The following is a 13,990-nucleotide window of genomic DNA, read 5'->3' as shown; positions in this document are numbered from 1 at the left end:
GAAGAAAAAACTTGGACCTGAACCAGGAAGGAAATGCTATGAGAAAGTAAAATTCTAATTAGTTCTAGATGAGAATTGGTCACAGATAATTAGTCTACATTCCTTGGCTCATGCCTGAGAAGGCTTAAAAGATCTTTTGTTGCTAGATATGTAGACATATATCTAGATACCTAGATAAACACCCGGAGAAGCGCGCCATCATTAACGGAGCTTGCTGAGTGCGAGTGTTTAGAACAGAAATGAAAGGAGAATTTGTCATTCACAGGCTAGGAATGTTTGAATCCTTTTGCTGTCAGGACTTTTTCTTTCTTTTTTTTTTTTACTTTGAACTTTCTCAAAACAAAAGAAAAGGCCAACGGGTTCAAACAGGATCATTTTAAACAGTACACTTCCAGGAACATTGTGCTGAGTCACACCTGCCCTCTATGACATCTACCAGCCAGAGGATTTCTCCTTCAATTTGCATCTGTCGCTTTCCTACCTGTGGGTCAGAAGGTTGGAGACCCAGATGAGGGGCCTAGAGAACATGGCAAGTCTGTGGTGGGCTGTGCGCATGCCTTCCACTTTAGAACCAGCTGGGTCACTGCTTGGGGGACTATAAGTGTGAAAAATCCAGTTGCCTAAAGTATTTTTCTCTTAATTCCTAGTAGAAGTGACTGGACATTGACCATAGGTTGCTCAAGGCATGCTCTGTGTCTGCATGGACTGAGCTTTTGTGGAGCAATACTAACTTATAAGGAATTCTCCATCCTCCCCCTACCCCCAACTTATCTCTCCTGTGTTGGTTCCCAGGCAGCACAGACATGAAAGAGTTAGCCTTTGGGGGCCTCCTTTTATCACCCCTCGTGTTGCTGATATGGCAACCTCATTCTAGTGGTATAGGGACCTCACCCTCCCGCTGGCTTCCTTCAGTTCAGAAGCTGTCCCTGCTTCCCCTCATCCCCTATACAAGTCAGCTGGTGTGTGCCTCGTGCCCCATACTCTCAGGACCTCTATCAAGCACTGTGGCAACGTGTTTAGTCCTGACTGTTACCATTGCATCCCTCCAGTAAGTGATTGCAATACTCTGGGAGGTCCCTAGTGAGGTCCCTGGTTTTAATGGCCAGAAGTGAAGCAGCCAGCACCCTGGTGCTTGAACAGCATTGCACAGCTATATAGACTTTAACTTTTACACAAAGTTTACCATCTTCACCTCATTTGTTGCTCAGTAATTCTGTGGGATAGGTGAAGTAGGTATTCACTTCTTCATTCATTCATTCATTCATTCATTCAACCAACCAACCAGCAAACATCTATTCAGCACATTCTAGATACTAGAAACTATTCTAAGCTCTGAGTTGCAGTGAACAAAACAAACAAAAATCTCTCTTCTCACAGTACTTCACATTTGAATGGATGTTCTAGTAGGTGTCATTATTCCTGTTTTTCACACAAAGAAACCACGAAGAAACCAAAACATGGAGAGGTTAAATCTTAAGGACACAGCTCGTGTAGAGCTGGATTTAGAATCCAAGTATTCTATTCAACTTTCAGAATAAGGAGAATAGAATAGAGATCTTGGAGATCAGCTCATCCAACCCACTTATTCTTTTTGATTTCCATAGGAACCAAAGGCTCAGAGAGATGCTTTGTTTTACACATAGCCCAGCCCCAGTCCACCTCATTACTTCTGTTTTAGTCTGTTCTGGGTTCTTTAACAAAATACCACAGAGTTGGTAGCTTATAAACAACAGAAATTTATTTTTCACCCTTCTGGAGGTTGGGAAGTCCAAGATCAGGAAAAAGGAGCAAGGGAGCTCTCTGGAGCCTCTTTTATAAAGGCACTGATCCCATTCTTGAGAGTTTTGCTCTCATGTCCTAATCAGCTCCTCAAGGTCCCACCTCTTACTACCATCACTTGGGGGTTAGGATTTCAATATACAACTTTAGGGGGACACAGACATCCAGACCACAGCAATTTCCCTTACTTTCTTTTTTAAAATATATTTTTATTAATTTCATAGAGGAAAGGAGAGGGAGAGAGAGATAGAAATATCAGTGATGAGAGAGAATCATTGATCAGCTGCCTCCTCTGGGAAGGCAATTGGATAGGCAAATCTGGACTTCAGGGATAAGACCAAATATATATATATTTGGGTGATTATAGACTTATCAAATATAAAGTGACCCCCGAAACCTGTTGGAATGCATCTGGCAAGCTCTGAAGGACATGCATGACTCTGTTAAGTTGCATGTGCATTATGTTTGCATCTTAACACCTCTGCACGCCCCCTACTGGGGATTGAGCCGGCAACCCGGGCATGTGCCCTGCCTGGGAATCGAACCATGACCTCCTGGTTCATAGGTTGATGCTCAACCACTGAGCCATGCTGGATGGGCCTCCCTAACTTTCTTAACCAACATAGATTTCATGGCCCTTTTTCACAAATACTATATTCCCTCAACTCCCTTGTCTCTATCTTCCTCCATCATGCTTACCTGGAGAAGCCCTAATCTTGGTGCATTCAATCTTGGGTTGTTTGCACCCTGTTACCAAGGCAACCTTGATGTGGCTGGAGAATAAACACATGCTTATGTGGACGAATCTCACAGCTCACAATTACTACCTTCAAGTGTGACTTGGTGCCTCCCGCCAGCCCTCCAGCCTTCCCAATCAGTTCACTGTCCTCCTCTTTCCTAGACAACTATTTTTCACTTTCTCTCCACAGTCATCAAACACCTCACTCACCCCCCTCAGTTTCTCCTGAGGATCTCGCTTCCTTTTTCACTGAGACAGTAGAAGTGGTCAGAAGAGACTTCCACAGATCCCCACAAACACATCTGCCACACACTGTCCCCTAGCCTCTACCTCCCCTGTTGTTGCCACTGATGACTTGTCTTTGGCCTTCTCAGAGGTCATTACCATTCCTGTGCACTGGGATTTCCTGTCACCTATTCATGAGCCTCCCTCTAAATGTTTTCCTGTTTTCCGGATCCCTCTCTTCAGCATATCAGCATGTTCCAATTTCCCTCATGTTAAAAAAGAAAAACAACAGAACCTTTCTTGACCCCCATATTCCCTGCTGGCTATCAACCACACCCTTCAAAATTATTATTTTCCCTTGATCTTCTCCTCCCACTCTTCCTTGAACCACTCCAGTTACTAGCTCATGTCTACCTCTGTACCAGCCTACTCTTCCCGGGTCACAAATGAACTCCACATTGCTAGATCCAGTGCCATCCTCATCACAGCGTTCAATAACCAACCACTCCCTGCCTCTCTCCTTGAGGCCTTTCTTACTTGACTCCCATACCTCTACTCTCTCTTGCTTCTCCTCCTACCATACTGGCAACTGCTCCCTCCAACCTCTGGTCTCTAGTGCAGCCCAGGACTCAGTCCTTATTCCTCTTCCATTCTTTTTTCATTTCCCATGATGCCCACACCCAGCTTCGTGGCTTTAAGTACCATCTACATCTCTATCTTGGTCTTATCCCTGAAGTCCAGATTTGCCTATCCAATTGTCTATGAGGTCTCTACTTTTGGGTGATTATAGGCTTATCAAATATAACGTGACCCCTGCTCTACCCACAGTCTTCCTCCATCTCCAGCAACAATCATTCCAAAGTTTCATTCCTAAGCATCGACTCTTAATATCCCTCTTTCTCATACCTCACCTCCAGTCCATCATCAAATTCTGTCTGCTCTACCTTCAAAATACGTTCATCTTAACACCTCTGCAGCTGCCACCCTGGCAGTAGGATAAAGAAAATTCCCAGAGAAGGGAGGAGTATGTGCAAAACCCTGAGGCAGAGAGAGATATGCAAGATGAGAGTACCACAGAAAAGGTCCAGGAAAGACAGGGGCCTGACTCTTGAGTCTGGGCAGCTGCCTGCCCTATTGGCCCCATTATGAAATGTGGGGCGAAAAGATCACATGAGGATCTGAGCTTTGGCCACAGCCAAGTGGTCGGCGGTCTGGAATGCATCTGGCCAGCTCTGAAGGACATGCATGACTCTGTTAAGTTGCATGTGCATTATGTTTGCAGTGTATGTTGCGTGTGTCTGTGCATTCACACACATGCATACATATGTGTTTTCTCCCACGCTAGACATGTTTTCCTAAAGTCTGAGCTCTCGGTGTACTACTGTAGTTCCATGTACAATCCAATGGGGGATCCCTAGAGACCCCTGCTCATACTTTAGTCCTAGATAAAGTAGCCTGTTGGTCACAGCCCCTGGGGTGCCCTACATTGTTTTAGGAAAAAATGACTTAGGGCTTGTGTCCTGGAACAAGAGAACACGCAGGGCCATTGGCTCATTCCCTGCAAAGCCAGTAGCGTCCAGCTGCAGCTGCCCAGACAGGACTCCTGCCCCTCTTCCCCCACCCCCTGCTCCCCTCCTGGAAATCAAGGTCTTCTGGATCGTGTTTGGGCATACAGCAGCAGCTGGGACAGGGGTCAGAGGCAAGGCAGGCTTGGGCCACTGGTCTGCTCTGCATTCTCCTTAACAACCATGTAATTGGAGGAAAATTGGTCCAATGTGAGGTGCGGGAAAGTTCAAAAGGGTTGTTTAGAGGTCTTTGTGTTTGTTTTCTTTTCATGCCTGATCGTGTGTTGGATCCCAGCAACGTGAGATCCCTGGCAAGCCCCAGAGCTCTCTAGAACTATGTATATACAGCTAGGAACAAAGTTACCTGCATGGGCTGGCTGGGACTGAGAATACCCTTGGTGAAGTTTTGCATGGACTGACCCTTTAGGTTGGAGAGGGAAACAAAGGTAAATGTTCTTAAGAGATGGGTCAGGATTCCTCCTCCTGCCCTGGGGACAGTAATTTTCAGGGGCTTTCAGAGCCTTCTTCTGAAACCATTAAATGGGCTTTGGATAGTAAGGAGAAGGGGGCACAGATTCAGTTTTCTAGTCTGCTTTGACTCAGTTTCTTTAGCTATAAAATGGGCACATATTCATCGTTGCTGGTCTTTCTCCTAGAATTGAAGCAAGGCCTCCCGGTCAACCAGGCACCAGAGGGTTAAGGAAAAAGAATGAAGATGTTCAAAGCACAGATTTTGGTGTCAGAGAGAACTCTATCTAAACCTTATCTATTAGCTGTGTGAGTTCAGACAAGTTTCATACCTTCTCGGTGCCTTATGTACATAATGTAAAATAATGACAATAACAATGTTTACTTCAAGAGTCGCTTTAGGGTAAATTTGAGATAATGTATAAAACATCTCACACAGCACTTAGCACACCATATGTGCCCTATATTGACAGAAAAACACGAAAGGAAGAAACAAAAAGATCAATATTATTGCTTTGATGCCAAAGCAAGTAGGTTATTATGATAGTTCACACCAAATATTCAAGTGTCCCTGTGGATTTCCCAGCTTCCTTTGCAGTTAGGTTTGGCCATGTGACTAGTTCTAGCCAATACACGGAGAGCAGAAGTGACATGCATCACTACTAGGTCAAGGAAGTTATGAGCTGGTGTGGCTCCTTCCTCCATCTCTTCCTCAGGCACTTTGGCTTTGGAGGTCACAAGTTCTCTGCGGCATCTTACCAGATGGAGCAAGTGTTTTATGTGAGTGTGGAATCTGTATCTACTGTGTTAACCCGATGAGATTTTGGAGTTCATTTGTTACTGCCAATAGTCTTGCTGACCAGCATAGTCATCTATGAAGGAGGAATAAATCTCCAGTATTTCTGACCTCCTGGAGCATCTAGGGATGATGATGATGATGATGATGATGATGATAGCAGCTGCAACAGCTATCATTTATTGAGTCTTTGAGAAACATGAAAAGCTCATTGTAGAGGTTAAGCCATACAGCCCTCTCAGGTATCTAATGAGATACTGTTTTGCTATTACATAATAATTGTGTTTCTAAAATAAACTTTAACTTATTTTTTAAAAGGATTCTCTTAAACAACTTCAATGAGGAAGAAACTGCTTAGGGGCAAGAGTTTTGGACCATGACATCCAAGTTATTTCTCCTACAGAAATGTCAAAAATAAAGGTTTTTAATTGCTATTAGGACATTTTTTTTAAGTTACTAATTAAAAATAACAGATTTTTAGAATTGGCATAAGCCAACCTAAATGTCATTGAGCAAATGCTGAATTCCGTGAAAGACCAGACTTAAGTCAACTTGCTTCCAAACCATCAAAATAAATTGTGGCTTGGTGCTATTAAAAAGAAGCTCCATTAGATCTCAATAAAACTACTATCAAAACATAAAAATAAAAATTTAAAAAGGAAATCCTAATGGCAAAGAAGAACCAGTCACCCCACTAAAGTGGTCATGGGTGTGGAGGCAAATAGGCGTTCTTCTCACACATGTGGGGTTTTTTTTTCCAAGGCCCACAGTGGTGTAAACCAACGAGCATCACTAACCAGGTTTCCTACTAGTCTGATCAGGTTACATCCCATTTGCATTATGAAAATTTTCATAGCAAGAGAATAACCTGATTTTGACTTGTTTGACTGGTGTGGAAACCAAGAAAATACGAGGCTGTCAGTGGCTAAAGCAAGCAACTGTGGAAACAGCCCTTAAATTAGGGTTCTCTGCTCTTCTGACTCTGCTCACAGAGTTCCCCAGATGTGACAACTGTACATCCTCACGGATAATGGCACCACTTCTGAGCTGGGATTTGAGGCCTCTGCAGTTTGGTTCTGTCCTTGTCCTGAACCCTACCATCCGCCCTGGGCCTTCCCACCTGAAGTCCCAGCTCACAGGAAGCCTGGGGCCTCTCCATTCACCCATATACGGGGTGAGGGGAGGGCAGAGTTTCTGCTCTGAATAACAAAGTCAACTGGGCCCTTGTTGCTTAGACAGGTTGGTGTTTCTGAACGTACCAGTAGACCAGGAGGTCATTGAAGCTGCCTAGGAGAGTTCCTAGGGAAGGAGACCCAATTGATTTCATTACTAAAGCAAACAATTCTGGTGACTTTGGGGAGCCAGCACACTTTGACTTTCTCTTTCCCTCAGGCCCTAGAGAAAAGGAAGGGACTTGCCGTGCATGTTGTGGTGCTTGGCCTGCTGCTGACATACCATGTCTCTTTCTATTCTGGAAGCCTCTCACCCAACCCTAACCTAGTGAGGGGAAGCATTGAGCCCTGCCCTCTTCATGCCTGGCCTGTCAGTAAGGCCGATGGGTCTGGAAGCCCAGTCTCCAAGAAGATTCTGGAGGTTGAAGACAGACTCAAGCAAGTGGGCCCTCTGGGAGTCCTATTCATCTCCAAACAGCTGGCTCCCCTCACCTAGCCCAGGAAGGGTACTGACTCTTCAGCTCCCTTCTACTTTATGATTTATTCATGAAATTCAATGGGTCCTATTGAAGCAAGCTTGCTGAGGGCTGTGTCAGTTGAAGTTGGGATACCAAGCAGATAGTAGACGTATTTCCCACTCTCAAGGACCTTAAGAATATGGGAAGATGACACCCACAATTAGGTCATAAATTGAGACAGTGTATAGAGTTAACTCAAATATCATCATTATCCATAGTAGTTAAGAGCACAGGTTTAGTATCAGGTGTCTGGGTTCAAATCCCATCACCACCATTTCAGTCAAGTTTGACTTTGGGCAAGTGCCTTAACCTTCGTAGGCCTCTGTTTCCTGATTATGGGGTGACTAAGAGTACTAGCTCAGAGTGTTTCTATGGGAAATTAATTGAGGTAGTAAAGTGATTAAAAATTCCTGGCTCATGGTCTTAGTGTTATTACTAGCTATTGCTATTAGTTGTCAGAACATATTTGAGAAACTCCCATGACATAAAAATCTTGACTCTTCTGCAAGGTAGTCCTCCCTTCTCTGTTTCTTTCAGCAGTGATTGGTAATTTCAATTGATCAGTTACCCAAGCAGTAGCTCCAGGGGTCACTTTTAGCACCTCCAGTTCTGTAACTCCCTCACCCCTCATGTGCATTCTGTCACAAAACCCCTGTTGATTATGCATCATGTATATCTCCTAAACTCCAATACCTCTCTCATCCTAACCCGGTCCTCACACAGTCACAGTGATTACTCAAGAGCTCTCTTAACTGGTCTCCTTGCTTCCACTTTCACCCTCTTTCAAAACAGGCTTACTGCTACTCAAGAGAACTTTCTAAAATCCAAACCAGATTGTCATTCCCTTGCTCACACCTTTTCTATGGCTCTCAGTGAACAGCCAAGCCCAGATCCTTTGTCATGACCCACAGGTGCCCTCGTGATGTGACCATTGTCTAGCTCTGCAGCTGCATCCCTGTGTTTCTCAAGTCACCTGCTATTCTAGTAATGCAAGTCTGCTCCCCGAATGCTCCTCAGTCTCCTAGCCCTCCATGCATGCACATACTGCCCTTGAGGTCTAGAACCTTCTTCCTTTTCTCCCGAAGAGTCACAATCAGGCTTCATAAGTAAACTCTAAACCACTATCTTTGGGAAGCCTTCCTTCACTCAGGTCTGGGTTAGCCGCCCCTCCTCTATGCTCCCACAATAACTTTCCCAACAAGATCATGGTGTAACTTCTTGTTGTCATGTCTGTCTTCTCCACTGCCATCTGACATTCTTATTCATCTTTATTTTATTCATGCAGATGCTGGAAGGGGCTAAATTGTATTAATCGTATACATTTATATTGAAAATGACTGCAGAGATGGATGGATATTAGATAGATAGATAGATGAATGAATGGTTGGATAAGTGGGTGGGTGAGTGGATGTATGGATGGATGGACAGATAGTAGCTGGTTAAATGGATACATTAATGGTTGGATGGTTGAATGGATAAATAAGTGAATGAATTCCACAAACCACGTGGCATCAACCTCTAATTAGATCTTACACCCAGGCACCTCCAGGAAGGTCATCAGCAATACTGCAAACACAAGGCTCTGTTTCTTGAAGCTTCACAGTTCAGTCTGAAAAGCAGTGACCTTGCAACTAGCAGCCTGTGGGTTTTTGACGTTGTTCCAGCAAGAAAGCTGAGGAAGAGTGTTGACCTTAGAGGGAGTTGGGAACCACCCCTCCCCCATGGGCTTCATCCCATCACTGACCTGGCTTGTGGCCCCTCTCCTGACTTCCTGAGGTCTGTCCTCATACGGGTCCCTTTCAGTTCTCTTCTCCATCCAGGCATCACGGGTTTATTTCCAGCTTGAACTACGGCAGGAGAATTCCACCTCTGGGCCCAGGGTGACAGAGGAGTAGATGGCTTGAGTGATGGAAGGTGCCGTGGCCAAAAGCTGCTGTTGGCAGCCCAGGGATCACCTGTCCCTCTCAGGAGAAAGGCACACTTCATTCTGTTTATTTCCCTGTTCAGGAGCTGTTCTTAGAGCAGCCACGTGAAAAGTGCACCTTATACAGCTGGGAGCCCTCATCAGCTCTTCAAGGAAGAACTTCCAGACCGGCTTGGTTCACTGAGTAAACATGAATTACTTCTGGAATGAGCTAGAAATGAAAAGGGGTGTGGAACTCTTTGTGATATGGAGAACCTGCCTGCCCACACTGAAGTGGAAAGACCCTGAGGCTCTGGGGGGAAGAGCCCCACCCCGCCCCACCACCCTGGACTCCTCATTCAGGGTTTACAAAGAGGCAGACAGAGCACAAACAGCTAAATTTGGTTGTGTTTTTATTTTTGTCCAGCCACAAATACCGGCAAAGAACTGAAAACGATTCCTTCCCTTCCTAGAGCCAAGCTGGTTTTATTTTTAGCTTCAACTCTGGTTTTGGGTTTTTAGCACACAGGCAGCAGTGGGCTGGATTTTAGGATTTTTGCCTAGACTGGCGTTTTGGTTGCCTGAGTGTAACTCCCACCAGGCTTTGTGTGGCTGTGACAATAGAGGGTGGTTCCAGACGAAGCCACATAGAGACCCAATTCTGGCCTTAGGGACCTCCCTCCAAGAGAGTCCTGTTCAGGGAGGGAAATGCACTCAGAGTGGATGGATGACCAGGCTGGGATGGAAGAGGTGGCAACCCTGGATAAATGGGGGTTGGGAGGGGAGGGGGGAGAACAAAAAGGAAAGAGGAAGATAGCTGTGTTTGTTGACAATTCTGGCCTTAGGGACCTCCCTCCAAGAGAGTCCTATTCAGGGAGGGAAATGCACTCAGGGTGGGTGGATGACCAGGCTGGGATGGAAGAGGTGGCACCCTGGATAAATGGGGGTTGGGAGGGGAGGGGGAAGAACAAAAAGGAAAGGAGAAGATAGCTGTGTTTGTTGAGTGGTTCAGAACCAGGGCGCTGGAGGCAGACCACCTTGTCCAAATCCTGCCTCCACCACTGCTGAGCACTGGCCTTCTGGAATGTGCTCAGCTTCTCTAGGCCTCAGATCTTATCAATGAGATGCGGATAATCATGACTCCTACCTCAGAGCTCTGCTGCCCACGATCCTACCCATCCAGCATGTAGTGTACCATCTGGCATGTAGTTAGGACTCCATAAGCACCATTTTGATTGCTACCGCCTGCTAGCCACTATGCATGCACTGTGTCATTAAGACTTACTGCCACCTTGCCCTGACCAGTGTGGTTCAGTTAGTTGAGTGTCATTCCACATACTGAGAAGTCGCAGGTTCAATTCCCAGTAGGGGCACATGCCGAGGTTGTGGGCTCAGTCCCTGGTAAGGGGCTTGTGGGAGGCAGCCAATTGATGTTTCTCTCTCTCTCACTCTCTCTCTCCCTTCTCTCTCTAAAATCAATCAAAAACATATTTTTAAAAGGCTTACAGCAACCCAGTGAGTAGGGTTATTTTTCAGGTGGAAACCGAAGCTCAGTGGGCTGGATAACCTTTCCCAAGTCCCATAGCAAGAACATGACATAACCAGACGTGAACCCTGGCCTAACCATTCCGTCATATGAACATGCCCTCTCCAGGACCAGGACTCACACGTGATTTAAAGGGACTTACCACTGACTCTATGGGCACTGCTCTAAATAAGTAACTAGATTCCCCTCATTCTGCTCTTCTCTGGTCTCCCCCTTTCTTTACACTTTAGTGAGACAAACACACAAAGAGCAGGTACCAGGAGTGATCCAAGAGCTCTGGTCCAATTTACAGGGACGGAAAGTGGGATGGTGGCTGCCAGGCACTAGCGGGGGAGAACGGGGCCTTGTTTAATGGGTATAGCGTTTCAGTTTTATAAGACAAGAAAGTCCTGGAGATCTGTTGCACGAGAGTGTGAATATACTTACCACTACTGAACTGTACACTTAAAAATGGTTAAGATGCTGAACTTTATTTTCTGTGATTTGTTTTGTTTTTTACCACAACCTACAAGAAAAAACAAACACACACATTTAAAAGAGCCTGGATGGGTGCCAGGTGGGCACTGGAAATGTTGGGGGGAACACTTTGTAAAGTATACGATTGCCTAAACACTATGCTGTACACCTGAAACTATGCAAAATAATATTGAATGTAAACTGTAATTGAAAAATAAAATTTTAAATTCTTAAAAAAAAAAAGAGCAGTGGCACGGGAGTCAGGCCGCCGATGGGGCAAGCGGGAATGTGAGGGTTTCCAGTCCCCCTTCAGTCAGGAGCCTGGGAACAGCATCGCTGCTGCACACCTGCCCCGCAGAGCGTGAAGCCCTCGGGCTGAGCAGCGCACTGCTGACAGCAGCCCTGTTCTTTGAGATCGTAAATGCCCCCCCCTCACATGCTTGGCCCTTTGTGACCTCTTTCTAGTCCCCTGTCCTTCTGAAGTCTTCAGCCATCACCTGGGATGAAAGGGGGGAAATAGCAAAATCCCACTCAGGGGATATATCTGCTTGGTGCAGTGGGGGGAGCGTGGGCTTTGGGGTCGGTAGGTGAGAAGCAGCTCATTTTTTCATCCCTTCCAGTTTGCTTCGCTGGCAAATGGGAGACTACCGTTCCCCCAAGTAACCAAATATACACTGTTCACTCTGCGTGGAGGGTTCAGCCAGGCTATGAACTGTCTTGTCCTCCAGGGGGTCCTGGGGGCTCAGGGGGTGGAAGATTAGGGGACCCTGTTGAGGCATTCGCAAACTAAACTGTGTAGAGATGCTAGGGCAGAGGCAGGCAGGGTAGGGAGCATGAGATCGGGTCTCCTTGGGCTCATACTCCCAGGAGAGCAGCCTGCATGGAGGCCACCACAATGCTCGGCATCCCCCGGAAACTCAAATGCCTTATTTTCTGTGGCATTAGCGCGGACCATTCCCAGGGGAGAGTGTAGCTCCGCTGCCACCATCCAACAAGGGGCATCCCGCCTGGGCAGAGTTTTACCTCCAGCCACACTGCCCACCTAGACCGTGGTCCCTGACCCAGGGCCAGCTGTGTCATGAGGCACGGTGGGGACAGTGCCCAGGGCCAACAATGCTTTTAAGGGTCCATGAAAATGTCTTAATTTCTTCTAAACTTAGAAGAAAAAATAAATATGAGCTTTCAGATCAGAGTACATGTTATAATATAGAATATTAATATGTTTGTTTTTATATTAACATAGTAGCAAAATATTATGTGTATATATATATGTGTATGTATGTATGTGTGTATGTATGTATGTATTTTTTATGGAGGAAGGTGCCAACAAGGAAAAAAGTGCCGAGGGTCCACAAAAGTCAAATGCAGCCCTGCCCTGATCTGGTCCGAAGAGCCAGGCTGGCAGGGATTCCCTTGGGCCCCTGAATCCATGGTGATCTCCCTCACCCTCTTCACTGTTCTGTAGCAACTGCGGTCTGTCCCTCCCCCCTCACCACTTAGGATCTGGAATATTTTCTCTTATGTTATTTCTTTTTAAGGACCCATTTCACATGCCAGTTCCGTCACTTGGCTCTAGCTATCTGGAGCACGTGGTGAGAAAAATTCAAGAGGCTTGTCTGGGGTCCGTGGGAAAGAATGTTGTGATCCATTAGTGGTGTCTCTCCTAAGCTTGTGATGGGGAGGGGCAGGACGCATGCTCTGTCCTTGCTTATAAGGACCTTTGCCTTATATCTCCAACTGGATTGACCGCAAGCTCCGCAAGGTGGAGTTTGCCTTACACATGCTGAGCACCCCACATCCACTGATCTAGAAAGTCTCCTAATACCTATTGATTGATTTATTGATTGATTGATTGAAGTAATGTCTGTGAATAACACATTTGATCCAATTGAATACCCCCTTGACATACTTTCATTCTTTTTTTCCCTCTTTAGACGTCTGAACAAGAATAAACTCCAAGTCCTTCCAGAATTGCTTTTCCAGAGCACACCGAAGCTCACCAGACTGTGAGTAGAGTGGAACTGTGTTCTCTTGCCTGGCTTTGGTTATGTGGAGAATGTGGCTGCCTTCATGCGCGGAGCCCCAGGCTGCTCAGAACCTGGCGATTAGGCCTCACTCAGGGAGACTTGGGTATCCATGTGCTGTTCCCCACACTCCCCTCCAGGCCCGATTTCCTTGCCCCCTTCCTTCAAAGGTTGGCGGCCTGTGTGGCCAGTGGGGGCAGGCAGCAGTGGTAGTGTCCCAGAGGGCATGGGTTTGGACTAAGCATTTCAACGTCACCACCTTGCTGGCTAGACCAGTCCCGCCTACTGCCTGCTTCCCACCATTACCAGTTGGAGAGTCCTGGGGCTGGAGGCCTGTGATTTTGTGGGAAAAGAAACACCTTGAGTTTTGCTTTGTCTTCTGGAATGGTCCAGGATATCCTGAGGAAAGGAGAGTTGGAGATGCCTCTGTGCATTTGTTTGCTGTGAGTTTAGAAGCTCAGAAGCCAGAGACACACATCAAGAAGGGGGTTGTGATTCACGTGCAGTGGGTGTGAGGCAGGTGCTAATTATTGGCAGTGAACAGCTCCATGGCTTTGAGCTCTAAGTTCTGCTGGCATGGACTAGGGTATGTTATGGGGTGAACCGGGTTGCCCAAGGCTTGCCTGTCTGAATGGAGCTGCGCCATGTCTGGCTGCTTAGCAGGCAGGCAGTGAAATTTACAGCCTGGCCGGGGAGACTCTAACTTTACTGGGGAGGTGCCAGAGTGGTGGCCACCGTTCCCATTTGCAATGGCTGTGCGTTTAATACCTACTTATGCAGTCAAACAATGCATATAGTT

At 46.3% G+C, this 13,990-nt stretch overlaps 1 protein-coding gene across 1 annotated transcript in view; it reads left to right on the top strand.

Moving 5' to 3' along the window:
* Positions 1-13,990, top strand: part of SLIT3 (slit guidance ligand 3) — a gene marked incomplete at its 5' end in the record, with an annotated part of 542,638 nt that overhangs the window by 91,042 nt on the left and 437,606 nt on the right. The window contains one exon of the mRNA XM_014543056.1: positions 13,102-13,173. Within this exon, the coding sequence (XP_014398542.1) occupies positions 13,102-13,173 (72 nt within the window). The remainder of the gene's footprint in view (positions 1-13,101; positions 13,174-13,990) is intronic.

The sequence above is a fragment of the Myotis brandtii genome, unplaced genomic scaffold (assembly GCF_000412655.1).
Source record: "Myotis brandtii unplaced genomic scaffold, ASM41265v1 scaffold32, whole genome shotgun sequence".
Classification (NCBI taxonomy): Eukaryota; Metazoa; Chordata; class Mammalia; order Chiroptera; family Vespertilionidae; genus Myotis; species Myotis brandtii.
Note: the sequence above shows the minus strand (reverse complement) of the source record. Positions and strands in the feature narration are given on the sequence as shown.